The sequence below is a fragment of the Narcine bancroftii genome, chromosome 4, assembly GCF_036971445.1.
Source record: "Narcine bancroftii isolate sNarBan1 chromosome 4, sNarBan1.hap1, whole genome shotgun sequence".
NCBI classification, from domain to species: domain Eukaryota; kingdom Metazoa; phylum Chordata; class Chondrichthyes; order Torpediniformes; family Narcinidae; genus Narcine; species Narcine bancroftii.
In genome coordinates this window covers 1,781,041-1,808,757 of record NC_091472.1, presented here as the reverse complement: position 1 = coordinate 1,808,757, position 27,717 = coordinate 1,781,041, and the positions used below count along the sequence as shown (strand labels likewise).

The window sequence follows — 27,717 nt, the reverse complement described above, 5'->3', positions numbered from 1 at the left end:
AGAGGGCAATAGAAGAGAGAGGTAGAAAGGTGGGGGGGAGTAGCATCACTGATCAGGGACAGTATCACGGCTGTAGAAAGGGAGGAGGCTGTAGAGGAAGGATCCGCTGCGTCAGTGTGGGTGCAAGTCAGAAACAGGAAGGGAGCTGTCACTGTGCTGGGAATTGTCTACAGGCCCCCAAATAGCCCTCGGGACATCGAGGGGCAGATCAGCAGGCAGATTTTAGAATGGTGGGAAATACAGGGTTGTAGTTATGGATGATTTTAACTTCCCTAATATGGACGGGCACCTGCTGACTGCAAGAGGGATGGATGGGGCTGAATTTGTCAGGTGTGTTCAGGAAGAATCCTGACACAGTTTGTGGACCGGCCGACGAGAGGAGAGGCCAGACTAGATCTGGTTCTGGGGAATTAACCTGGTCAGGGGGCAGACCTCTCGGTGAGGGAGCATTTTGGTGAGAGTGACCACAACTCCCTGAGCTTCAACATAGCTAAGGAAACTGTCAATCTGGGCAAGTTTTTAACTGGGGAAGGGCTAATTATGAAGGGATGACGCAGGAACTAGTGAGAGTACATTGGAAACAGATGTTTAAGGGTGAAAGCACAGAAGTAACATGGAGGAAGTTTAGGGATCACTTGGGCAGGGTTTAGGAGAGGTTTGTCCCACTGAGACAGGGAAGAGATGGTTGGAAAAGGAAGCCATGGCTGAAGAAACAGGTCAGGAAACTAGTCAAGAGGAAGAAGGAAGCACATATTAGATATAGGAAACAGGAAGGGCTCATGAGAAGTATATGGTAGTCAGGAAGGAGATGGAGAAAGGAGCTCGAAGGGGGCATGAGAAGGCCTTGTCATGTAGGATTAAGGAGAATCCCAAGGTGTTCTATGTGTAAGTGAAGAACAGAAGGATGATGAGAATGAAGGTGGGGCCACTAAAGGATAAAGGAGGCAACATGTGCCTGGAGGCGGAGGAGGTTGGGGAGGCCCTAAATGAACACTTTGCATCAGTATTCACAAGAGAAAAGGACCTTGATCAGGGTGAGGCTGGAATAGAACAGGCCTGTGTGATGGAGAATGTGGAGATTAAGGAAGAGGAAGTGTTGGATCTTCTTAAAAACCTGAAGATTGATAAGTCCCTGGGTCTGGATGTGATAAACCCCAGGCTGCTGTGTGAAGAGAGGGAAAAGATAGCTGGGGCAGGAGCTGTGATCTTTGAATCCTCTTTGGCTGCGGGGTGGTGGTGGTGGGGGTGGGGGGTGGGGGGTGCCAGGATTGGAGAATGGCAAATGTAGACTCCTTGTTTAAAAAAGGTAAGAAGGAGCAATGATCCCTCTAATCCAGGAGTTTTCAACCTTTTCCTTTCCACTCACATCCCACTTTAAGTAATCCCTATGCCATAGGTGCTCTGTGATTAGTAAAGGATTGCTTAAGGTGGTATGTGAAGATGTGAGTGGGAAGAGAAGGTTGAGAAACACTGCTCTAGTCCCAATAGTTATTGAAACATTTTGCCCATTTCCTTTGGAGTTATGAAACCATGCACATAACGAGTCAAATGAGGTACGATTAAAACAGTGGTGGAAAGAAAAGTTTGAAAACCACTGTTTTAATCGTACCTCATTTGACTCATTACTAATTACTGAACACTGATGGCATAGGGATTACTTAAAATGGTATGTGAGTGGAAAGAAAAAGGTTGAGAATCCCTGCTCTAATCTTTAGTATTCAGGATGCCTAAAAATCTTATGTTGTGCAAAAGTCTGTGCACACTAAATGCTTGTACAAATGTAAACTTGAAATTGTTTCAAGATCATTTTGGTCCAGCCTATCTCTCATGACTAATCAAACTGTATTGGCATATTTTAATATAATGCAAATATGATGGCATTCAATAAGTATAATTATTAATTACTACATTATTTTAGGTAACATGTGGCAGTGCACTTCGCGACACAGGTGAACCAGCTCTGTGTTTGTCACGGCCGCAGCAGCCAAAAAACTTTAAACAAAAAACTCCACTTCACTCTATCAAAGGCCTTCTCTGCATCGAGAGAAATTACCATTGGTTGGTCGTATCGCTCATGAGAAACATTAATTAAAGAAATCAACTTTACAATATTTTCTGCTGAATATCGATTTTTAATAAAACCCGCCCGATCTACATGAATCAAATCTGGTAAATATTTAGCTAATCTATTAGCCAAAACCTTGGCAACAATTTTATAATCTATGTTTAATAAAGAAATAATAAGACCCTGCTTTTAATGGATCCCTATTCTTCTTAAGAATAACTGTAATAATTACTCTAGAAAAGAAATCCAGGAAAGAACAAATCTCCATCACTTGTTTCAATACATCCATCAATAAAGGAATTAATAAATCCTGAAATTCTTTATAAAATTCAGAAATAAAACCATCCTCTCCTGGAGACTTCCCACTAGGCATAGATCGAAGTGCTTCCCTCACTTCTGTAACTGTAAAGAAGAGATCTAAATCCTTAATATCCGCATTCTTCAAAGTAAGACAAAAATGATCAATTTTAGCTTTTTCTACCAATACTTTTAAAGTATACAATATCTCATAAAATGTACGAAATGTATCATTAATTTCCTGAGGTTTATATGTTATCATTGAATCATATCTAATAGCATTTATTGTTCTTGAAGCTTTCTCTGTTTTTAACTGCCACGCTAACACTTTATGGGCTCTCTCGCCCAATTCGTAATATCGCTGTTTAGATCTCTTCAATAATTTGTCAAATTTATGTTTGTTATGAATTATACCACAATTTCAATATAATTGAATGAGCTTTCTTAACTTCTGTAGAATCTCACTGCAAATTTTTTTCCAAAATCTCTATCTCCTTCTCCAATTCATTCGTCTCAACCCTATGTTGTTGTTTTTTTTTAATTTTAGCTGTGTAATTAATAATCTGTCCCCACAAATAAGGTTTAAAAGCATCCAATGAAACAAATTTACTATCAACTGAGTCTACATTTATTTTCAAAATCAACTGTATCTGATCCATCATAAATTTAATAAATTCAGGTTTTCTCAACAACATAGGATTAAATCTCCAACGATAAACATTCTCCACTCTCTCTGAACCAGTACAGGTAACTAACAACAAAGAATTATCAAACCAAATCATACTCTTATGATCATCCTTAAAAACTCACCCTTGTAATTGTGCTGATACTAAAGATAAATCTATTCTAGAATAAGAATCATGTTGAGATGAATAAAATGAAAAATCTTTCTCCTTAGGATTTAATTTCCTCCAAATCTCTACTAAATTCATATCTTTCACTAATATCATTAACTGTTTAGCCATTTTTGTTCTAACTATCGATTTTTGGAGATTTATCTAACAATGGATCTAAGCAACAATTAAAATCGCCCCCTATCAAAATTTTATCATATGCTTGACTTAAATTAAGGAACGAATCCACCATAAATTGTTCATCATCTGTGTTAGGAGCATAAACATTCATTAAAGTCAGAAAAACTTTTACAGTTAACAATCAAAAGCCTACCAGCTCCTTCAACCACTGGATCCAATTTAAAAGATAACTTCTTATGAATTAGAATAGCAACACCTCTTGCTTTAGAATTAAAAGAAGAAGCTATAACTTGTCCAATCCAATCTCTTTTTAATTTCTGATGTTCCTTTTCGATCAAATGTGTCTCTTGTAAAAAAGCAATATCAGCTCTCAACTTTTTAATATATGCTAATACCCTCTTTCTCTTAATCGGGTTATTAAGCCCGTTAACATTAAAAGAGGCAAAATTTAAATTAGCCATAAAGCATCACATATATATCCCTCATAAAGTGGAGAAGCGCCTTCACATGGCTCTATTGCAAACAAATATAAGAATCTCCTCAAATGAACAAAAAAAAACCCATAAAGGAAAAAAAAACCTAAAAGAATACTACAATGGTATAATAGTATTACACCCCCTCAATTGTACGGAATTGACAAATGCCACAGAGTGCTCCATGACCGGAAGAATTGGTAGTTGAACCCCCACCCCCCCCACCGAACAGAACAATCACAAATAAAACATAATCAATTCAAGTATGAAATGATAACTCGAAGTCTGATTAACCTGGTCATCAATTCCAATATCAATCAACTGTTCAGATTTCATCTCTCGCTTCCCTTTCGGAACCAAAACAAGTTGTTGAGGGAACTTTTCTTGACCTAACCCCTGCTTATTATCAGATAAAAAATTCACGGAAGAAAAGGCTTCAGCATCATTAAAAAACTGAGTTTGAGAATCCCCATAAAAACTTGAAGTACAGCAGGTTTTTTTTTAAAATTTTTTATTTTTCACACCATAAATCACATTAGCCATGATACACACTTTTTCCTTTTCACACATATACAGTGACATTTTCTCCCCCCCCCCCCCTCCTCCCAACCCACCCCCCCCCCCCATCCATTTAAGGTATACAATCTAGGTTACATTAAACCAGTCAGATAATGTTGTCATTCAACAAAAATACACCAGAAATTCTACTGAGTCCATTCTTTTCTTTCCTTCTCCTTCCATCAACTTAGGTAATGATTGTCCCCGTTAGGTTTTCGCTATTGTATTTAATGTAAGGCTCCCATATTTGTTCAAATATTTTGATATTATTTCTTAAACTATATGTAATTTTTTCTAATGGAATACATTTATTCATTTCTATATACCATTGTTGTATTTTCAGATTATCTTCCAATTTCCAGGTTGACATAATACATTTTTTTGCTACGGCTAGAGCTATCTTAACAAATCTTTTTTGTGCATCCTCCAAATCAATTCCAAATTCTTTGTTTTTTATGTTACTTAGGAGAAAGATCTCTGGATTCTTTGGTATATTGTTTTCTGTTATTTTATTTAATATCTGATTGAGATCTTCCCAAAATTTTTCTACTTTCTCACATGTCCAGATTGTATGAATTGTTGTTCCCATTTCTTTTTTACATCGAAAACATCTATCAGATACTGTTGGGTCCCATTTATTTAACTTTTGAGGTGTAATGTGTAGTCTGTGTAACCAGTTATATTGTATCATATGTAGCCTCGTATTTATTGTATTTCTCATCGTTCCAGAACATAATTTCTCCCATGTTTCCTTTTTTATCTTTATATTTAAATCTTGTTCCCATTTTTGTTTAGTTTTACCATTTGTTTCCTCATTTTCCTTTTCTTTCAGTTTAATATATATATTTGTTATAAATCTTTTGATTAACATTGTATCTGTAATCACATATTCAAGGTTACTTCCCTCTGGCAAACTCAAACTGCTTCCTAATTTATCCTTCAAGTAGGATCTCAATTGGTAATATGCCAGCGCTGTATCTCCAGTTATATTGTACTTATCTCTCATTTGTTCAAAGGATAAGAATCTACTTCCTGAAAAACAATTTTCTATTCTTTTAATTCCTTTTTTTTCCCATTCTCTAAAGGAAAGGTTATCTATTGTAAAAGGGAGTAACTTATTTTGCGTCAATATTAGTTTTGGTAATTGATAGTTTGTTTTATTTCTTTCTATATGAATCTTCTTCCAAATATTGAGGAGATGATGTAATACTGGAGAAGTTCTATGTTGTACCAATTTTTCATCCCATTTATATAATATGTGTTCAGGTATCTTTTCCCCTATTTTATCTAATTCTAATCTCGTCCAGTCTGGTTTTTCCCTTGTTTGATAAAAATCTGATAGGTATCTTAATTGTGCGGCTCTATAATAATTTTTAAAGTTTGGCAATTGTAAGCCTCCTTGTTTATACCATTCTGTTAATTTATCTAGTGCTATCCTCGGTTTCCCCCCTCTCCATAAAAATTTCCTTATTATTTTCTTTAACTCTTTGAAGAATTTTTCTGTCAGTTGTATTGGCAATGCCTGAAATAAGTATAATATCCTTGGAAAAATGTTCATTTTAATACAGTTTATCCTTCCTATTAGTGTTAGTGGTAAATCTTTCCAATGCTCTAAATCGTCCTGTAATTTTTTCATGAGTGGATAATAATTGAGTTTATATAGTTGGCCAAGATTTTTGTTTATTTGTACACCTAGGTATCTTATTGCCTGCATTTGCCATCTAAATGGAGATTCCTTCTTAAATTTTGAGAAGTCCGCATTATTCATAGGCATTGCTTCACTTTTATTTACGTTTATCTTGTAACCCGACACTTCTCCATATTCCTTCAATTTCTTATAAAATTCTTTTATTGATAGTTCTGGTTCTGTTAAGTACACTATAACATCATCCGCAAATAGATTGATTTTATATTCCTTGTCTTTTATTTTTATTCCTTTTATATTATTCTCTATTCTTATCAATTCTGCTAGTGGTTCTATAGCTAATGCAAACAATAAAGGTGATAGTGGGCATCCCTGCCGTGTTGACCTGTTTAAGTTAAATTGCTTTGATACATGTCCATTTACTGTCACTTTCGCCAATGGCCCCTTATATAATGCTTTAATCCAATTAATATATTTCTCTGGTAAACTGAATTTTTGCAATACTTTGAATACTTTGTCAAAGGCCTTCTCTGCGTCTAAAGCAACTGCTACTGTTGGCGCTCTACTCCCTTCTACTGCATGAATTAAGTTAATAAATTTACAAATATTGTCTGTTGTGCGTCTTTTTTTGATAAATCCAGTTTGGTCTAAATTTACCATTTTCGGTACATGCTCTGTTAATCTGTTTGCTAATAGTTTAGCTATTATCTTATAATCTGTGTTTAGTAAAGATATTGGTCTATATGACGCTGGTGTGAGTGGATCTTTCCCTTGTTTTAGTATTACTGTAATTTTTGCTGTTTTACATGAATCTGGTAAGCTTTGTGTTTCATCAATCTGGTTGATTACATCCAGGAGGGGCGGAATTAATAAGTCTTTAAATGTTTTGTAGAATTCTATTGGGAGTCCATCCTCTCCTGGTGACTTATTATTTGGTAATTTTTTTATTATCTCTTGTATTTCTACTATTCCAATTGGTTCTGTTAACTTATTTTGTTCCTCTATTTGTAGTTTTTGTAGTTCAATTTTAGTCAGAAATTCATCTATTTTCCCTTCTTTCCCTTCATTTTCAGTTCGGTATAATTGTTCATAGAATTCTCTAAAGTTTTCCTTAATTTCTTTTGGATTATATGTGATTTGTTTGTCTTTTTTCCTTGATGCCAATACCATTTTCTTAGCTTGTTCTGTCTTAAGCTGCCATGTTAGGATTTTGTGCGTTTTTTCCCCTAGTTCATAATATTTCTGTTTTGTCTTCATTATGTTCTTCTCCACCTTATATGTTTGTAGTGTTTCCTATTTTATTTTTTTATCTGCCAATTCTCTTCTTTTAGTTGTATCTTCCTTCATTGCTAATTCTTTTTCTATATTTGCTATTTCCCTTTCCAACTGCTCTGTTTCCTGATTATAGTCCTTCTTCATCTTGGTTACATAACTTATTATTTGCCTTCTAATGAACGCTTTCATTGCATCCCATAGTATAAACTTATCTTCCACTTATTCCGTATTTATTTCAAAATACATTTTTATTTGTTTTTCAATAAATTCTCTAAAATCCTGCCTTTTAAGTAACATGGGGTTTAATCTCCATCTATACATTCTTGGAGGAATGTCCTCTAACTTTACTGTCAATATTAAGGGTGAATGGTCCGATAGTATTCTAGCTTTATATTCTGTTTTTCTTACTCTATCTTGCATACTAGCTGATAACAAAAATAGGTCTATTCTTGAGTATGTTTTATGTCTAGCCGAGTAATATGAATATTCCTTTTCTTTTGGGTGTTGTTTCCTCCATATATCCAAAAGTTGCATTTCTTCCATTGATTTAATTATAAATTTGGTTACTTTGTTCTTTCTATTAATTTTTTTCCCAATTTTATCCATATTTAAATCCAAATTCAGGTTGAAATCCCCTCCTATTAATATGTTCCCTTGCGTATTTGCTACCTTCAAAAAGATATCTTGCATAAACTTCTGATCTTCTTCGTTAGGTGAATATACATTGAGTAGATTCCAAAACTCCGAATATATCTGACATTTTATCATTACATATCTCCCTGCTGGATCCATTATTTCCTCTTCTATTTTATTGGCACATTTTTACTAATTAATATAGCCACTCCTCTTGCTTTTGAATTATACGATGCTGCTGTTACATGTCCTACCCAATCTCTCTTTAATTTCTTGTGCTCCAATTCAGTTAAGTGTGTTTCTTGCACAAATGCTATATCAATTTTTTCTTTTTTCAGTAAATTTAGCAGTTTCTTCCTTTTAATTTGGTTATGTATTCCATTAATATTTAAAGTCATATAGTTCAACGTAGCCATTTTATACTTTGTTTATCTTCCCTTTCCGTTTTTCCATCATTACCTTTCCTCCTTTTCCATTTCTGTTTTCTTATTTTAAACCCTTCATAAGACAACATTCCTAAAACATCAAACATTTTCCTTATTCTCCTATTTAAAACTTCTTTAGCCCCAATCTCCCCTTCCCCTCCTGAGTTGTCCTTTATCCCTTGTCGGACAACCACATCTCCCCTCTCCATTTGGATTTGCGAATTCACTCGCAAGCGTCAGCTGATTTTGCAGTGACCGCAACTCCCCCCCACCCAGCCCCCCCCAGAAAAGATTTCACTTTTCATATGTAACAAAGGTCACTCTTTTAGTTCCCTCCTTATTCCCTCTATTCCATTTCCTTCCCTTATTAATTCTTGTCTATACTATCTATATTTTCCTCTAAATACGGATACATTCATGTATGCACATTATACATATACACACATATACCTCTTTACCCACATACATATAAATCGTGGTCATTTTTACTCTTATTACACGTCTTCATCCCTTAGTCTATTTTGTAATTGTTCTGCAAATTTTCGTGCTTCTTCTGGATCCGAGAATAGTCTGTTTTGTTGTCCTGGAATAAATATTTTCAATACCGCTGGATGCTTTAGTATAAATTTATACCCTTTCTTCCATAAAATCGCCTTTGCTGTATTGAACTCCTTTCTCTTCTTTAGGAGTTCAAAACTTATATCTGGATAAATGAAGATTTTTTGCCCTTTATACTCCAGTGGCTTGTTGCCCTCTCTTACTTTTTCCATTGTCTTCTCCAGTACCTTTTCTCTTGTAGTATATCTTAGGAATTTTACTAAAATAGATCTTGGTTTTTGTTGTGGTTGTGGTTTAGAGGCCAATACTCTATGTGCCCTTTCTATTTCCATTTCTTGCTGTAGTTCTGGACATCCTAGGATCCTAGGGATCCACTCTTTTATAAATTCTCTCATATTCTTGCCTTCTTCATCTTCCTTAAGGCCCACTATCTTCATGTTATTTCTTCTGTTATAATTTTCCATTATATCTATTTTCTGAGTTAACAGTTCTTGTGTCTCTTTAACTTTTTTATTAGATTCCTCTAATTTATTTTTTAAGTCCTCTACCTCCATTTCTACTGCTGCTTCCCGCTCTTCCATCTTGTCCATTTTCTTTCCCATTTCTGTTAAGGTCATATCTATTTTATTCATTTTCCCTTCTGTATTGTTTATTCTTCTTCTTAAATCATTAAATTCTTGCGCTTGCCATTCTTTAAATGACTCCATGTATCCTTTAATAAGAGAAAGTATATCCTTTATCTTGCTTTTCCCTTCTTCTTCTATTTCACTGTGCTCTTCCTCTTCCTCTTCTTCCTCTGGGTTGGCCATCTGTTGTTTCTTTGTTGCCCTTCTCTTCTCTTCTTTCTTGTTTCCGTTGTCTTCTGTGGTCTCTTCTTGCTGCAGGTGTTCTGCAGCTGTCGTTGCCGGCTGTGGAGATCGACTCCCCAGCTGGTCCCCCCTCCCGTCGGTGTGTTTTTTTGCATGCGCATCGCGCATGCGCGATTGCGCACTTTTACTCGGCTCAGCGAGCCATTTTTGTAGTCCGGTTTCTACCGACCTGAGGGAGCGGGTTTCTTTCTCCACCGCGGGCCTCTTCGAGCAGGTAAGGCCTTTTCCTTCTTCTTCCATTGTCTTCTCTTCCTCTCTTCTTACCATTGGTTTCGACTTTTCTTTTTTCGTCGCCATCTTCTTTGCACCTTTATACTCACTTTTCTTTAACTTTTATTTCTGTGCCTTTGTGTTTTCCTTTGTTTTTTCCGACTTTTCTGGAGAGGGCTGGAGTTCACCGTCCGGCCACTACTCCATCACGTGACACCCCCGAAGTACAGCAGGTTAACGAAAAGCAAACTTATATCCCTTCTTCCACAGAACAGCTTTAGCTGAATTAAATTCTTTATGATTTTTAATTCCAGCTGGACTCAAATCAGCAGAGAATATTATTCTTAACAAGTAAAGGGCCCTGGTTACTTCTGGCCTTCTGTACAGCAAGTCTTAGAATCAATTCTTTATTCTGATAACACAGACATCCAATCAAAACAGAACGTGGAGCTTGACCAGGAAGCGTTTTCCTTCTTATTGCTGTGAACTCTGTCCAGTTCCAGACCATTTGGAAAATATGGTGTTCCCAAAACCTTGGGAATCCACTTCTGGAAAAACTGAACTGGGCCCAGTCCTTCAAAATCTTCCGGAAGACCAACTATTTCTGCAACTTTGATTCTCCAAGGAATCAATCTTCCTCAAAAAATCACTTTTCTGAATTTCCCAGCCAGTAAATGAATTCTCCATCTGTCCCATCCTTTCTTTACATGGGTCCACATAATCTTAACAATCAATAAATGTATCTTCAATTTTCTTAAACTTATCTTGAACCTTATCCACTGCTTTCAGGCACTTTACTGCATCCATTTTAATAGAAGACATTTCTCCCTCCATGTCAGACAATTGTTCCTTCACAATTGAAAACCCTTGGGTCACTTGCAAAGCCAAATTCTCCACTGTTTAGATAAATCAGATAAGGTTGAATCTGAATGATGAGGATCAGACTTAAGTTTAAAGGTCTGTCTCATCGCAGGCCTACACTTAAATATCACTGTTTCTTCTTCCATAAGATGCTCCTCTTCTTCTTCCAATCCAGCGACATCCTCATCCTCTTCCATCGATACGGAGGATGCCTCGACCCAACTACGTGTGCAGGACCCTCCCAACGCCTGTCCAGGTTCGCTGGACTGAAGGAGGTTGGGTCCTCCCGCAGGCTGGGCCGAGTCAGATATAGCGCGCATGCGTGGAGTTTCACACATGCGCAGTTGATCTTCCTGATCTGAAGGAGATCAACATTGGGCACCGGTGCCATCTTTCATAGCGGTATGCAAAGTCAATTCCGGTGTAGTATAGACTTTAGCAGTAGATTGACGCTGCGGTTCGGGCAGCGATGAAAACGATTCCGGAGGCTCCGTTTGTGAGGTAGGCCAAGTTTCTTCAGAAAAAGCTAACTGTTTAGTAGCTGTTGTCTTTGTTGTTTGAGCTTTAGTTTTCCTCGTGGTTATTTGTAGAGAAGTTCAACAATATAATCATAGAAACATAGAAGATAGGAGCAGGAGTAGGTCATTCGACCCTTCGAGCCTGCTCCGCCATTCAACGAGATCATGGCTGATCTTAAAGTTCAGTACCCCGTCCCCGCCTTCTCTCCGTAACCTTTAATACCCTTATACTGAAGAAATAGATCTAATTCCCTCTTAAATAGATTTAATGAACCTGCCTCCACTGCCCTCTGTGGCAATGAATTCCACAGATTCACCACCCTCTGGGTCAAGAAATTCCTCCTCATCTCGGTCCTAAATGGTTTGCCTATTATCCTCAAACCATGGCCCCGGGTTCTGGATTTTCCCATCCTTGGAAACATCCCATCTGCATCCATTCTGTCCAGTCCTGCCAGAATTTTATAGGTCTCTATGAGATCCCCTCTCAATCTTCTAAACTCCAGCGAGTACAATCCCAATTTGCGCAATATTTCCTCATAAGTCATTCCTGCCATTCCAGGTACCAGCCTGGTGAATCGCCCCTGCACTCCCTCCATTGCAAGAACATCCTTCCTTAGATAAGGTGACGAAAACTGCACACAATATTCCAGGTGGGGTCTCACCAAGGCCCTGTACAGCTGCAGTAAGGTATCCTTATTCCTAGACTCAAACCCTCTTGATATGAAGGCCAACATACCATTTGCCTTTTTAACCGCCCGCTGTACCTGCATGCTCGCCTTCAGAGACTGGTGTACAAGTACCCCTAAGTCTCTCTGCACTTCCCCATCTCTTAATCTATTGCCATTCAAATAGTAATCTGCCCTCCAGTTTGTATTACCAAAGTGGATAACCTCACATTGATCCACATTGTCGTGCATTTATCTGCCCAGTCCCTCAATTTATCCAAATCCCACTGGAGCTTCCTGACCCCCTCTTCCGTGCACACAATCCCTCCTAGCTTAGTGTCATCTGCAAATTTGGAGATATTACATCCAATCCCCTCATCCAGATCATTAATGTAAATTGTGATCAACTGGGGTCCTAGTACAGATCCCTGTGGTACCCCAATGGTCACCGCCTGCCACTCAGAAAACGAGCCATTTATCCCAACTCTCTGTCTTCTACCTGCCAGCCAGTTCTCAATCCACATCAATACTTTGCTCCCAATCCCATGAGCCTTGATTTTGGAAGCCAGTCGTTTATGCGGGACCTTATGGAAGGGCTTTTGGAAGTCCAGGTACACCACATCCACTGGCTCTCCCCCATCTATTTTACCTGTCACCATCTCAAAGAATTCCAATAGATTTGTCAAGCACGATTTACCTTTTGTAAATCCATGTTGACTCCGTCCGATCCCTTCTCTGCTAGTCATATGCTCTGCTATTACATCCTTAATAATGGATTCCATCATTTTGCCCACTTTTTCTCTACCCCCCTTTTTAAATAGTGGGGTAACATTAGCTACCCTCCAATCCATGGGTACTGATCCTGAGTCTATCGAGTTCTGGAAAATAATTCTTAAAGCATCTGCTATCTGAATGGCCACTTCCTTAAGTACCCTAGGATGTAGATTATCAGGCCCTTGGGATTTATCGGCCTTCAATCCCTTCAATTTCCCCAAGACCATGTCCTTAGAGGTACTGATTTCTTTCAGTTCCTCCCTTGCATTAGTCTCTATGTTTCCCAACATCCTTGGGAGGTTATTTGTATTCTCTCTTGTAAAAACAGAACTAAAGTAAGAATTTAATTGGTCTGCCATTTCCTTATTCCCCATTATATATTCCCCTGATTCCGACTGCAAGGGACCTACTCCGGATTTCACCAATCTTTTTCTCTTGATGTATTTATAAAAGCTTTTGCAGTCAGTTTTTACATTTGTCGCAAGCTTACTTTCGTAATTTATTTTTGCTCTCTTGATTAATCTCTTTGTCCTCCTCAACAGTTTAAAATTTTTTTTTTAAAGTTTTAAACAGGTTTTGAATAGTTCTGCCGGGGAGGTGTCTTCCCATGTCTTCTCCCTGCACCATCACACCATGTCCCCCAATTAAAACCAATTACAACAGATAAAAAGAACATGAGATTTTGACAGATATTGAGACCCTCCGCAGAGCACCCGCTCATCGCTGATGATTCCATGTAATTCAGTTTCTGTAAAGGTTCTGAATTTCCACAATGCAGGCGCAGAATGGTGTTGCCAGTAACCTAGAAGATGGTGTAGCAGTGGGTGAGTGTGTTCGATCGCCTGGTGTAGAATTGGGCGAAGTTGTTTTAATCCCCTGTTGTAACAGTGGGCGAGGGTGTTCGATCCCCTGGTGTAGCAGTGGCCGAATGTGTCCTATTGAGTTTCTCATATAAATGGAGGGTCCAATAATTTGATCTAAAATAGTGTGTTTTGCCTATATAAAGGAAATTTCAAGGGCATGAGGGAGGAATTGGACAAGGTTGTCTTGATACGCACTATGTATGGTGCGATGGCTGAGGATCAGTGGCAATCTTTCATCGAGGTTTGTCACACTTCTCATCAAAAGTATGTTCTAGTTCGTACTTTTTTAAGGAATATATTGGTGGCCACAACATCAAGGGTCGTCAGGCCTGTACTGTGCTGTAGCAGTTCTAAAACAGGGTTGGCCAATCTTTTCTTTTTTAATTTCGACGTTCAGTCCAATAACAGGCCATTTTGGCCCATAAGTACGTAGAACCCAATTAACCTACACTGCCAGTACGTACCCCGTGGGCCAAAATGGCTTGTTATTGGACTGAACATCGAAATTAAAAATGAAAAGTTGGCCAAGCAAGGAAAGTAAAGGTGGGAACAGCCATTCTTGGGTAACAAAGGAGATAAAGGAAGGCATCAAACTAAAAACTCGTGTATACAAAGTCGCCAGGAGCAGTGGGAAACGAGAAGATTGGGAAAAATTTTAAAAGCAACAAAGGATCACGAACTGAGCAATAAAGAGAGGGAAGGGAGGAGATGAGAAAGATTAGCACTGAATATAAAACGGGCAGTAAAAGGTTTCATAATTGTGTAAAGCGGAAGAGCGTGGCTAAACTGAAGGTTGTCCCTTGGTGGATGAAAAGGGAGCTTGATATTGGGGAATGAGGCTTTGAATGACTATTTTGAGTTGAGTGGAGGGCACATCGACAGATGTTACGGATGTGATGGGAGGTGGGGACATGGATGTAATAACTATCACTAAAGAGGTGCTACTGAGAAAATCCTGAGGGTCTAAAGATAGACAAGCCCCCTGGAATGCATCCCAGGGAACTGAGGGAAATGGCAGAAGTTATTGTCGAGGCTTTGGGGATAATTTACCAAACTCCTCTGGACTCTGGAGTGAAATGGGTCCATCAGGCAGACACAGCATGGATTTGGCAGAAGCAGAGCCTGTTTGACAAGTGTACTAGAGTTCTTGGAGGATATAATGAGTGCAGTAGATAGAGGGGAGCAGATGGACGTTGTTTACCTGGATTTCCAGAAGGCGTTCGATAAGGTGCCACATAAAAGACTTGTAGAGAAGATCAGGATGCCCAGAGTTGGGGATGATTTATTTGTATGGATAGAGGATCGGTTAACCGTTAACCAATAGAAAGCAAAGAGTTGGGTAGAGGGGTGGTTCTCTGGTTGGCAATCGGTGGTGAGTGGGTTCTGGTTGGCAATCGGTGGTGAGTGGGGTGCTGCAGGGATCGGTTCATGATATACTGTACATGAACAACCTGGAAGAGGGGACAGAGTGTCGTGCATCTAAGTTTATTCTTAACAGTAAATTGAGTGGAAAAGAAAATTGGCAGAGTCTGCAGGGAGATATAGACAGGTTTAAGTGAGTGGGAAGGGTCTGGCAGATGGAGAACAATGTTGGCAAATGTGAGGTTATCCACTTTGAAAGGAAAAATGGAAGATCAGATCATTATTTAAATGGCAAGTGACTGGCAGCGTGCTGTCGTGCAGAAGGACTTGGGAGTGTTTGTGCATGAATCACGGAGAAGGTTGGTTTGCAGGTGCAGCAGGTTATCGTTGCTGGAGGAATTGAATTTAGGAGCAGGGAGGTTATGCTGCAACTGTACAAGGACCTGATGAGGCCACATCTGGAGAACTGCGGCAGTTCTGGTCTCCTTACTTGAAGAAGGATGGACTGGCTTTGGAGGCAATGCAGAGGAGGTTCACCAGGTTGATTCCAGAGATGAGGGGATTGGCCTATGAGGAGAGATTGGAGGAGAAAAGGCTGGGTAATGGGCTGAGTGGGAGAATGGATCACCTCATGATTGAATGGCAGAGAAGACTGATGGGCTGAATGGCCTATTTCTGTTCCAAAGGGCTGAGTCCGAGGCGTTGGGGGTGATCAGGTCTCTGGCTCATCAGAGACTGTAGGTTGGATTGAAGGATGCCAGTATAGAATTAATTAATAAAAATAACCGATCCATTTGAACTATTGGCTGCGTTCAATTTTATAGTTACTCAGACCAGATGATATGGAGGTATATCGTTTAGATTTAGTGCTTAATCTTGGCAGCCTGCCTTGGATTCTGATGCCCAGAGCCAGTTTAAGAACAGGAGAAAGGATGAACTGCAGACCGCGTGAGGCCACGTGGAGCAGAATCCATTGGAGGTAATAGGCTAATAAATATCTCAGCAGAAGTCTGTGGACAATCAAATTTTGGGCCAACAAGATCAAGGTCATCTGTGAAACAGCAGGTCAGCTTCGTGAGGGAAGCAGAATTTTTAAAGATGCTTAATAAAGGTCACATAATAATTTTATTAAATTTAAAATCCATGGTATTAAAGAGCATGGAAACAGTTTTATGAGGCAAAATTTCAGGAGTAAAATGATATTCAGGGCTTGCCTGTTTTCACCTCTAACAAGCCCGAAATGTTGGCAACCGTTTACACCCAGTCGATGTTGTGTGACCTGCTGCCTTTCTCCAGTGTGTCTGTGTCTCAAACACTTCGAGGAGCATTTCCCTGCAGCTTGTTCCTCCTCAGCCTCTGGAGGATGAACGTGGCTGGAGTGCATGGGACATTCACTAGTGCACTTCAGCCCCACGCTCCTCATCCACGGCTGGCTGCCCAGTGGTTGGGAGGGGGGGGTGGTGATTGGGTGTTTGGAGGATCTCCTTGTGGGGTTGCTGTTAGGCCTGGCCACACTGGCCATTCACGGGGTGAGGTGGCAGGAGGCTGAGGGTGTGTGGAGAGGTGACCGTGTCCCTCTTTTGGGTTATGTCTGGGCCCGTGCGGTGTTGGAGCGGGAACACGCGGTGTCCATGGGACAGTGCCCCCCCCCAGGGGAACACGTGTGTGGTTGATAGTGAAAATTGCGTTTTAATTTGCCGTGTAATAGAGAGGTTGTCATGAATATGGTTCTCGCAGATTTTGCTACATGTTAATGGTGGTTTTTAGTAGTAGCTGTGTGTGTGTGTGTGTGTGTGTGTGTGTGGTGATACGATCACTAGTCGACTGCAGGGGGCTATCTGTACCTGCAGGAAGACCACCTAAGGACTGACTCTTCCTGGCCGGTTGTCAAAAAGCCAACCTGAATATAGGCCTGAGCCGGCCCCTCCTGAGCCAGTCACTCCGGAGCCACCACAGCTGAAACTGTAGTACAATATAACCATATAACCACTTACAGCACAGAACAGGCCAGTTCGGCCCTACTAGTCCATGCCGTAGCAAATCCCCTCCCTCCTAGACCCACTGACCAGCACCCGGTCCATACCCCTCTAGTCCCCTCCTATCCATGTAACGATCCAGTCTTTCCTTAAATGTAACCAATGATCCCGCCTCGACCACGTCTGCCGGAAGCTCATTCCACATCCCCACCACCCTCTGCGTAAAGAAATTTCCCCTCATGTTCCCCTTATAATTTTCCCCCTTCAATCTTAAACCACGCTCTCTAGTTTGAATTCTCCCACTCTGAATTGAAAAAGCCTATCCACATTTACTCTGTCTGTCCCTTTTAAAATCCTAAACACCTCTATCAAGTCCCCTCTCAATCTTCTAAGCTCCAGAGAAAAAAAGCCCTAGTCTGCACAACCTTTCCCTGTAACTCAGACCCTGAAATCCTGTCAACATTCTCGTGAACCTTCTCTGCACTCTCTATTTTGTTTATATCTTTCCTATAATTGGGTGACCAAAACTGTACACAGTACTCCAAATTTGGCCTCACCAATGCCTTGTACAATTTCATCATAACCTCCCTACTCTTGAATTCAATACTCCGATTGATGAAGGCCAACATTCCAAATGCCTTCTTCACCACACCATCTACCTGAGTATCAGCCTTGAGGGTACTATTTACCACAACTCCTAAATCCCTTTGTTGCTCTGCACTCCTCAATTGTCTACCATTTAATGCATATGACCTATTTAGATTTGCCTTTCCAAAATGTAACACCTCACACTTATCTGTATTAAATTCCATCAGCCAATTCTCAGCCCACACCTCCAGCCTTCCTAAATCACCTTTTAATCTACGGTAATCTACCTCACTGTCCACAACACCACCAATCTTTGTATCATCCCCAAACTTGCTTATCCAATTCTCCACCCCTTCTTCCAGATCGTTAATATATATAACAAACAATAGTGGACCCAGGACCGATCCCTGAGGAACTCCACTAGTCACCGACCTCCAATTGGACAAACAATTTTCTACCACTACTCTCTGACACCTCCCATCCAACCATTGCTGAATCAATTTCACTACCTCTTTATTTATACCTAAAGCCTCCACCTTTTTTCCTAACCTCCTGTGGGGAACTTTGTCAAAAGCTTTACTAAAGTCTAAATAGACAACATCCACAGCCTTCCCTTCATCAACCTTTTTTGTAACGCCCTCGAAAAACTCAATCAGGTTCATCAAGCATGATCTACCCCTGACAAAACCATGCTGATTACTCCCTATCAATCCCTGTACCTCCAAATATTTGTAAATACCATCCCTCAGAACACTTTCCATCAACTTGCCCACCACAGATGTCAGACTCACAGGCCTATAATTCCCAGGTTTACATTTGGACCCTTTCTTAAACAGCAGAACCACATGCTCCACCCTCCAATCCTTTGGCACTACCCCCGTGGCCAGTGACATCCTAAATATCTCTGTTAATGGCCCCACTATCTGTCCACAAGCCTCCCTGAGTGTCCTTGGGAATATTTTGTCCAGTCCCGGAGATTTATCCACCTTTATCTTTTTCAACACAGCCATCACTACCTCCTCGGTTATCCTTATATGCTTCATGACCTCCCCACTATTTTTCTTTAGTTCAACTGATTCAATATTTTTTTTCCCCAGTGAATACCAAGGCAAAGAAATCATTCAAAATTTCCCCCATTTCCTCTGACTTCTCACTCAGCCGACCCTCGCTATCTACAAGGGATCCAATTTTATCCCTCACTAATCTTTTACTTTTAATGTACCTATAGAAACCCTTTGGATTTATTTTTACTCTGTCTGCCAAAGCCTCTTCGTGCCTTTTTTTGGCCTTTCTAATTTCTTTCTTAAGATTCCTGCTACACTCCTTGTAGTCCTCATTCAAACTCTCAGCTCCCTGCTCTTTATACCTCTTGTACACCTCCCTTTTTCTCCTAACCAAATTTCCAATATTCCCCGAAAACCAAGCCTCCCTATGACTTCCAGCCTTTCCTTTGATCCTCACTGGGACATATCTACTCTGTACCCTCAAAATTTCCTTTTTGAATATCCTCCATTTGTCATTTACATCCTTACCTGAAAATATCCTGTCCCACTCAATACTCCCCAGATCCCTTCTTATTCCTTCGAAATTTGCTCTTCTCTCCAATCCAGAACCTCAACTTTAGGACCCTCCTTGCTCTTCCCTAAAACTACCCGAAATCTAACAAGAGTTATGATCACTAGACCCAATTTGTTCACCAACATTAATGTCCGATACCTGACCTAGCTCGTTCCCTAACAGGAGATCTAGTATTACATCATCCCGAGTCAGTTCTTCTACTAAATGATTTAGAAAACAATCTTGAACACATTTAACGAACTCCAGCCCATCCAGCCCTCTAACTGTGTGGGTATCCCAATCAATGTGAGGGAAGTTAAAATCTCCCATGATCACTACCTTATGATTCTCACACATATACGTTATCTCCCTACAAATTTGTTCCTCTAATTTTCTTGGCCCATTTGGTGGTCTGCAATACATCCCTATTAGCACCCTCATGCCTCCTTCACCCCTCAATTCCACCCAAACATCCTCACTGGACGATCCCTCCAGACCATCCTGCCACTTCACGGCAGTAATGTCCTCCTTAACAAGTAGAGCAACTCCTCCCCCTTTTTTACCCCCTGATCTACATCTAAAACAAATGTATCCTGGAATATTTTGTGTCTGCTTGATGCTACGACATCGCGTCACAGTGTGTTGTTGTTTTAAATAAAGTTTTCACCAGCCTGGTTCATGAGCTAAGAGGGCCTTCCTATGGGGCAATTCATCTTTTAATTTTGGTGACTTTGAGATGTTGATGGACATGGGATCAGTGCGGGAACATGGTGCCGAGGTCAAGGATTGGCCATTGCTTCCGAATGGTGAGGCACTAAGGGAAGAAGAATCAAAATTCATTGTCGTGAACGTGTAATGAAATTTGTTGTTTTGTGGCAGCGTTTACAGGTGCAAATGTCACAATGCAATTGAATTTCAAAAATAATGAGTCGTGTGAGAAAATGAGGCAGTGTCTCATTAGGAGGAATGCACTGGGATCAATGTAGGGAAGAAGCCATCCTTGTGCCACTGGGTGCTTGTCTTCAGGCTCCTGTATCTCCTTCCCGATGGTAGCAGATGAGGGCATGGTCTGGCTGGTGGGGTCTTTGAGGATAGAGGCTGCTTTCTTAAGACCCTGCCTTGGTGAACCTCTAAGGTATTTGAAGTGAGACATTAAAAACACAGACTGGAGGAACTCAACTGGCCTCTCCGTGTTCATAGGAGGTAAAGATATTTAATTGCCGTTTTGGGCCTCAGCCCTTCTTCAAGGTATGAGTAAAAAGCCTGAAAAAAGGCTGGGGAGGGAAAAATAGGCAGGGGGAGGGGTACAGGTCAACAGACAAAAGATGTTAATTGGATGTGGATGGGACAAGGAGAGAGGAAAGGTAAGAATTAACTGGGGAGAAGGGGTTTGTTTGGAGCTCTGTGAAAGGGGAGATGGGAGAAAGGAGACAGAGGGAAAAGGGAAGAGACAGACAGACAGAGAGCTTGAGGAAAGGAGATGTAAGCTGCTTTCAGGTGCTTGGACGCAGATAATGCGCCGGTAGATGCGGCGGAAGGAGTGCAGCTGAGACATTCAGGTGGCCGCGGAGAAGATGCCTTTCTGTCACCTGAACATACTGGCTGAAGGAGGACTGCGTCCGAGTGAACGCCGGCTCCTGTGGACTGTGGCCGTAGTCCCACTGCTGATTTCAGGTACAACGGGGGATTCTCCAAGCCGGAGAATATATCTCCAGGAGGAGGGTTAGGTAAGTGCTCCTCCTGGCTGGGTTCTCCATTTTCAGGTGGCGTCCTAACAGCCGCATTGGGGTAGAATAGGCGGGTTTACAGTCGGGTATTCTGGCCACCTGAAAGTGGCTATAAGGAAAGATAGGGGGAGGGGGAGCTAACGGAAACCAGAGAAGTTGATATTAATGCCATCCGGTTGGAGGGGGCCCAGTTGGAAGATGAGGTGTTGTTCCTCCAGTTTTAGGTGGTCTCAGTCTGGCCATGCATGAGACCATGGACAGACATGTCAGCAAGGAATGGGTCGGGGAATTGAAATGGGCGGCGGATGGAGCCGAGGTGCTCGACAATGCGATTTCCCAGTCTGTACCCAGTCTCTCTGATGTAGAGGAGACCACAGCGGGAGCATCGATCGATGCAGGGGCAAGGTGCTGAAGCTGGGAATGATGGAGCATGCATGAGGGCCCACTTGCTTCTTCTCCATCTTTCTGCGATTCTTTTTTAGTATAATGCCATCTCCGTGGGCTAGTCCTCAGACCCAGCAGGTTGAGAACAAAAGCTGCTGGTATGTTAAACTACAAAAAAGGGCCCGATTATTTCTTCTGACAGAGGGAAGGAACCGTCTGAAACTCCCTGCCTCTAAAGGTGGTGGAGGCCAAATTATTAGATACATTTAAGGTATAGGTTGATAAATATTTGAAAGAGCAAGGAGAGGTCAACCTTGATCAACATAGATTCAGTGGATGTGAGTGTCAGTGGCTGAAGAGATAAGAAATAGGAGCAGGAGGTGCCGTCAAGCATTCTCTGCCACTCAGTAGGATGAGACTGACCTGTCTGAGGACAGCTCCGCATACCTCTCTTTTCCCCATTACCCTTCCTTCCCCAACTGTGTAAAGATCCATCTGTGTGAAACGGGAACAATTGCAGATGCTGTGATAGTGGTACAAACACCTCGAGCTGCTGAAGGAACCCAGCCGGCCTTTCAGCTTCATCTGCTCTCTCTGTCTGGGCCTTCAATACACTTAATGGGTCGGCCTCTCCAGCTTTGTAGGGTAAACAATCCCACAGATGCACGACATCCTGGCAGAAGCAGTTCCTCCTCATAGAACCAATGGAGCAGAGAACATTACAGCACAGTAAAAAGGCCATTCAGCCCTTCTAGTCTGTGCCAAACCATTATTCTGTCTAGGATTCTAGTCCCACTGACCTGCACCCAGTCCATACCCCTCCCATCCATGTACCTGTCCAAATGTTAACATTGAGTCCACATTACCACTTCAGCTGGCAGCTCGTTCTACACCCCCACCACTCTCTGTGTGAAGAAGTTCCCCCTAAACCTTTCCCCTTTCACCCATAACCCATGTCCTCTGGTTTGTATCTCACCCACCCTCAGTGGAAAAAGCCGACCTACATTTACTCTGTCTATCCCCGCTTGTAATTTTAAATGCCTCTATTAAATCTCCCCTCATTCTTCTACAGTCCAGGGAATAAAGTCCTACCCTGTTTAACCTTTTCCTGTAACTCAGCTCCTGAAGTCCGGGCAACATCTTAGTAAATCTTCTCCGCACTCTTTTAAAGTTCTACGTTCAGATTTATTGTAAGAGTACATGGCATCACATACAATCCCGAGATTCTTCTTCCGTTTTATTGATATCTTTCCTGTAGTTAGGTGACCAAAACCACACAGCACTTCTTCTGAAATCTACTCCTCTTTACATTCAGACAAAGTAAAAGGCAATCAGTGTTTCGGGTCTGAGCGCTTCCTCAGGAATGTTCCTCTTTTCCTTCCTCCCTCGACATTTTTGTTCAGCTGTTTTTCTCCAGTGAATTGGTCAAGTGGGACCTGCCTTTCCTGAATCTTGCTGAGTCAACCCTGTGGAACAATTCTATCCAGATACCTCACTATTTATTTCTTAATGTCCCCAACTAGAGATGTCAAACTGCTCCACAAGGGCTACAAGACAATGTATAGAAAATGTTGTGTGTCACTTAAGTGAGATGAAGTCAAGTTTCTTGTCATCCAATTGTACAAATGCAACCTGATGAAACATCGTTCTCCAGTCTTTAGCGCAAAACATGCAGACACACAACCAGACATAACACACATTTAGACACACAATACACAAACAGGTCAAGTATTTCATCTGTACAAATAAATATTGTTTCAGAAATATGAGTGCCTCGGAGGGTCAGTGTGAGCAGTTCCTTGGGTCATTCAGCATTCTCACTGCCCGTGGGAAGAAGCTGTTCCTCAGCCTGGTGCTACTGGCTCTAATACTCCTGTATCTCTTCCCCGATGGGAGCAGCTAAAAGATGCTGTGTGTAGGGGTGGAAGGGATCCTCAGTGATTCTGTGCACCCTCTTCAGACAATGATCCCGGTAGATCACGTCAATGGGAGGGAAGGAGATTCCAGTGACCCTTTCTGCCATTCTTAAAGTCCTGTAGATTGACCTCCAATCCATTTCTCTGCAGCAACTGTAGCACATGGTGATCCCGTCGGACAGGACGCTCTCTATGGTGCTCTTATACAAAGTTGACATCATGGAGACCGATAGCCTTGCCCACTTCAGTCTTCTCAGGAACTGCAGCCTCTGTTGCACCTTCCTGACAAGTGAGGAGATGTTGAGGGTCCAGGATAGGTCACTGGTTAAATGAACTCCAGGAACACCCTCCACTCTCTCTACTAGAGTTGTTGATGAGTAGTGGAGGATGGTTGTTCCTGGTCCTCCTGAAGTACCCAATCATCTCCTTCATCTTGTCCATGTTGAGACTCAGGTTGTTCCTCTCGCCCCATTTCAGGAGATTTCCCACCTCTTCTCTGTAGCCCGACTCCTCGTTGTTGCTGATGTGGCGATGCCTGTTGTGTCATCTGGAAACTTGATGACCCTGTGGGAGCTGGATGTGGTGATGCATTTGTGGGTCAGTAGCGTGAACAGGAACATGGCCTGTGCTCAGTGTGACTGTGCACGATTCTGAAGTTGTCAGGGAGAGATTGAGACGTTTTGGGAGCTGTTTGTGTTTTCGGAGATTCCCTGTCACTCTGTACTTTGATTAGACTATTACCTGCCTTCCATGGGAGCTTGTATAAATGCTGCAACAAACATACCCAATGCAGTGCACTGTGGTTTCCCACAGGAAGTTACAAGGTGCGTGGGGAAAGTGGGTCACTGACACATCTACTTCTTGCAGGTGTTTGTGGTTGCTGTGGAGCTCTGCGTCCAAGATACAAAAGGCTGGTGGACAACATCTTCCCTGAGGACTCTGAGGTAAACAGGCAGCCATTAAGTAAAGCGTTGTTTTGTGAAATTGAATGGTCGATGATGCTCTTACTTTGGATGTGTAAAATGGGCACTGACTGAATTATTTACTTGTGTTATCAATTCAACATAGCAGCATACTGTATATCAGGCAGGGTTGTATGGTCAGAGTAGCCAAGGAGAGAGTAGTTCATTTACTGCTGCTCCATTTTCAAGGCTCTCAGTGTCTTCCCATTCCTCGTGAACCCCTCTCCTCCTCTCTCTCTCCCTTTTATATGTTTGCCCCCTCTCTCCTGGAGTTGTGCATGAGTTCACTTTCTTCTCTCCCTCCCCCTCCCCTTCCCTCTCCCCACTAACTCTCCCCTCTCCCTCTACCCGCTCTCTCTCACACTCATTCACCCACCCACCCCCCCTCTCTCTCTCTCTCTCTCTCTCTCTCTCTCTCTCTTCCACCCCTTCCATTCCTCTCTACAACTGTCTTTATCTGTATGTCTCTCCCTTTCTTCTGCATGGGTTCACTTTCTCCCCAATCTCCCTTCATTTGCCTCACACTTCCCCATCTCTCCCTCTCCCCATTCCCTTCTTGTCTCTTTCAATTCCTACCCCTTTCTTTCCCTCTCCCTCTGGATTGTCTGTGACTTTGCTAATGTCTTTCTCCTACCATTTTTTTCGCTCTCTCTCACTCTCTCACTCACACACACACACTCACACACACACTCACACAAACACACTCTCACACACACACACTCACTCACACACACTCACTCACACACTCTGTCTCTCTCCCTCCTCCTCATCCTCTCTCCCCTTCTCCTTCTTACTCTTTCTCTCTACCTCTCTCTCTCTCTAACTCTCTTTTCCTATCCCTTTTTCTCCTTTCCTCCATCTCCCCACACTCTTTCCCCTCCAATCAGAAAACCACCCCTCCCCTCCCACTCACGTCCATCTGTGATCTTGTCTGGTGGCCCATACTCCTCCCCCGCCCTTTCCTCCCTCTTCTCCGCCCCCCCACCCATGTCCATCTGTGATCTTGTCTGTTGGCCATACTCCTCCCCCGCCCCTTTCTCCCTCTTCTCCGCTCCCCCACTCACGTCCATCAGTGATCTTGTCTGTTGGCCATACTCCTCCCCGCCCCTTCCTCCCTCTTCTCCGCCCCCCACCCACGTCAATCTGTGATCTTGTCTGTTGGCCCATACTCCTCCCGCGCCACTTCCTCCTTCTTCTCCGCCCCCCCCACCCACATCCATCTGTGATCTTGTCTGTTGGCCCATACTCCTCCCCCGCCCCTTCCTCCCTCTTCTCCGCCCCCCCACTCACATCCATCTGTGATCTTGTCTGTTGGCCCATACTCCTCCCCACCCCTTTCTCCCTCTTCTCCGCCCCCCCACACACGTCCATCTATGATCTTGTCTGTTGGCCCATACTCCTCCCTGCCCCTTTCTCCCAGTTCTCCTCCCCGCACCCATGTCCATCTGTGATCTTGTCTGTTGGCCCATACTCCTCCCCGCCCCTTCCTCCCTCTTCTCTGCCCCCCCACCCACGTCCATCTGTGATCTTGTCTGTTGGCCCATACTCCTCCCCCGCCCCTTCTTCCCTCTTCTCCGCCCCCCCCACCCATGTCCATCTGTGACCTTGTCTGTTGGCCCATACTCCTCCCCCGTCCCTTTCTCCCTCTTCTCCGCCACCCCACCCACGTCCATCTGTGATCTTGTCTGTTGGCCCATACTCCTCCCCGCCCCTTTCTTCCTCTTCTCCGCCCCCCCCACCCATGTCCATCTGTGATCTTGTCTGTTGGCCCATACTCCTCCCCCGCCCCTTCCTTCCTCTTCTCCGCCCCCCTACCCACGTCTATCTGTGATCTTGTCTGTTGGCCCATACTCCTCCTCCGCCCCTTTCTCCCTCTTCTCCGCCTCCCCACTCCCGTCCATCTGTGATCTTGTCTGTTGGCCCATACTCCTCCCCCGCCCCTTCCTCCCTCTTCTCCTTCCCCCCACCCACGTCCATCTGTGATCTTGTCTGTTGGCCCATACTCCTCCCCCACCCCTTCCTCCTCCGCCCCCCCCACCCCGTTTTTATTCAGACACCTGGCTGCTTTTTGCTCATCCCTTGATGATGAACCCAGGCCTGAAATGTTGGTTACTCTTTGCTTCCTAAGAGGCTGCTTGAGCTGGTGAGTTGCCCCAGCAATTTGTGTAATCACCAGTGAATATTCCCACATCCGACTTTGCGATGGAAGGAATATCATTGAAGAAGGTTGTCCCAGGATACTGCCCTGAAGAACCCCTATGGGGCTGGGTTAGTTGGCGTGAAACAAAATTCTACCAACGCTGTGATTAAAACACAGAGGTGCTGGAGGGAGGAAACCAGCACACCCGGAGGAAACGCATGCAGACACGGGGAGAACGTGCAAACCCACCCAATCAGACATAATTACATACTAACAGTGTCAGAATCAAACCCCAGTCGCTGCCGCGGTTACAGCTTGGCATCAACGCAACCCGGTGATGAGATGTTGTTCTCCAGTTTGCGGGTGGACTCAGTCTGGCAGTGCATCCACATTATTTCTGTGGACAGTGCCGAGGTGCTCAACGAAGCGATCAAGGATGGCTGATATCCACAACCCCCTTCCTAAGGAATCAGGTGACCACAGGAGCAAGGAAATGATCCCAGCAGGATTAAAGTAAACCCAAAGGCATTTTACACTTCCATTAAAAATAATGAGGATAACCAGGGAGAGGAGGGGACCACTCACAAACAAATTTATGCCTGAAGCTAGCAGAAGTGGGTCAAGTCTCAACGAATTCCTCATTTTGGAATGCACCAAGGAGAAGGGGGTGGACAAGAGTGGGATGAGGGAGGGGTGTACTGGTACTTGGCAATGTTGAGATAGGAAAGGAGGAGTTGTTGAGACTCTTGAAGAACATTTCTTTGCCCATATCTGCACCCAATCCTTATCCTGCTATATTCTTTGTTGATTTTGATACCTGCAGTGAACGGGAATTCACTGTCTGTATGTTGTTCTGACGACCACCTCCTCCCCGGCTCCACCCTCACCTACCCCAATATAAACCCAGGTTTCCCCGCCTTACCTCAGATTCACCTGAGGACTCTTATATCTACCGCCCATTGATTGTAAGTTTGTGCGCTTCACGAGTCTCTGGGTGCAATCAGTCGTGTAACAAAGGCAGGGTAGAATTGTCACAAAAATGGGGCCTGCAGTCTTCCAAATACTAAACCAGGCCAAGCATCACTCAAAATCCTGGGTGTCACCCTTGACGAAACCAAACAGACCAAATACCTTGTCATCAAAATCTATAAGGACCTGCGTTGGAATGATCAGGCGCATCACACAACGGTGAAGGCAACACGAGCCCGAAATTTTTTGGTGCAACTTCCATCGTTGTTCAACTTCCGTCGAGGGGAAGTTGTTCCTCACCCTCATCAGACAGATACATACAAAAAAACTCCTTCCATTGAATGAGTCCAGAGACAGGCAGCCCGATTTGTCACCAATACAGATGGTCGAGAAGCGAGTGATGTAGATCTCTCGGATTCATAAAGTGGAGCTCTCTCCAAGGCAGACGAGACGCTCACCGCTTGGCCTGTTTT

General features: G+C 42.7%; 1 protein-coding gene across 9 annotated transcripts in view; it reads left to right on the top strand.

The window, feature by feature from the left end:
• LOC138760267 (protein EFR3 homolog B-like) overlaps positions 1-27,717 on the top strand; it is a 242,207-nt gene that overhangs the window by 86,959 nt on the left and 127,531 nt on the right. For all 9 annotated transcript variants that reach the window (XR_011355520.1, XM_069930610.1, XM_069930612.1 and 6 more), the window contains one exon: positions 24,041-24,117. Coding sequence is in view for 8 of the 9 variants with exons in the window: in XM_069930610.1 (XP_069786711.1) it covers positions 24,041-24,117 (77 nt within the window). In the remaining variant the exon portion in view is untranslated. The remainder of the gene's footprint in view (positions 1-24,040; positions 24,118-27,717) is intronic.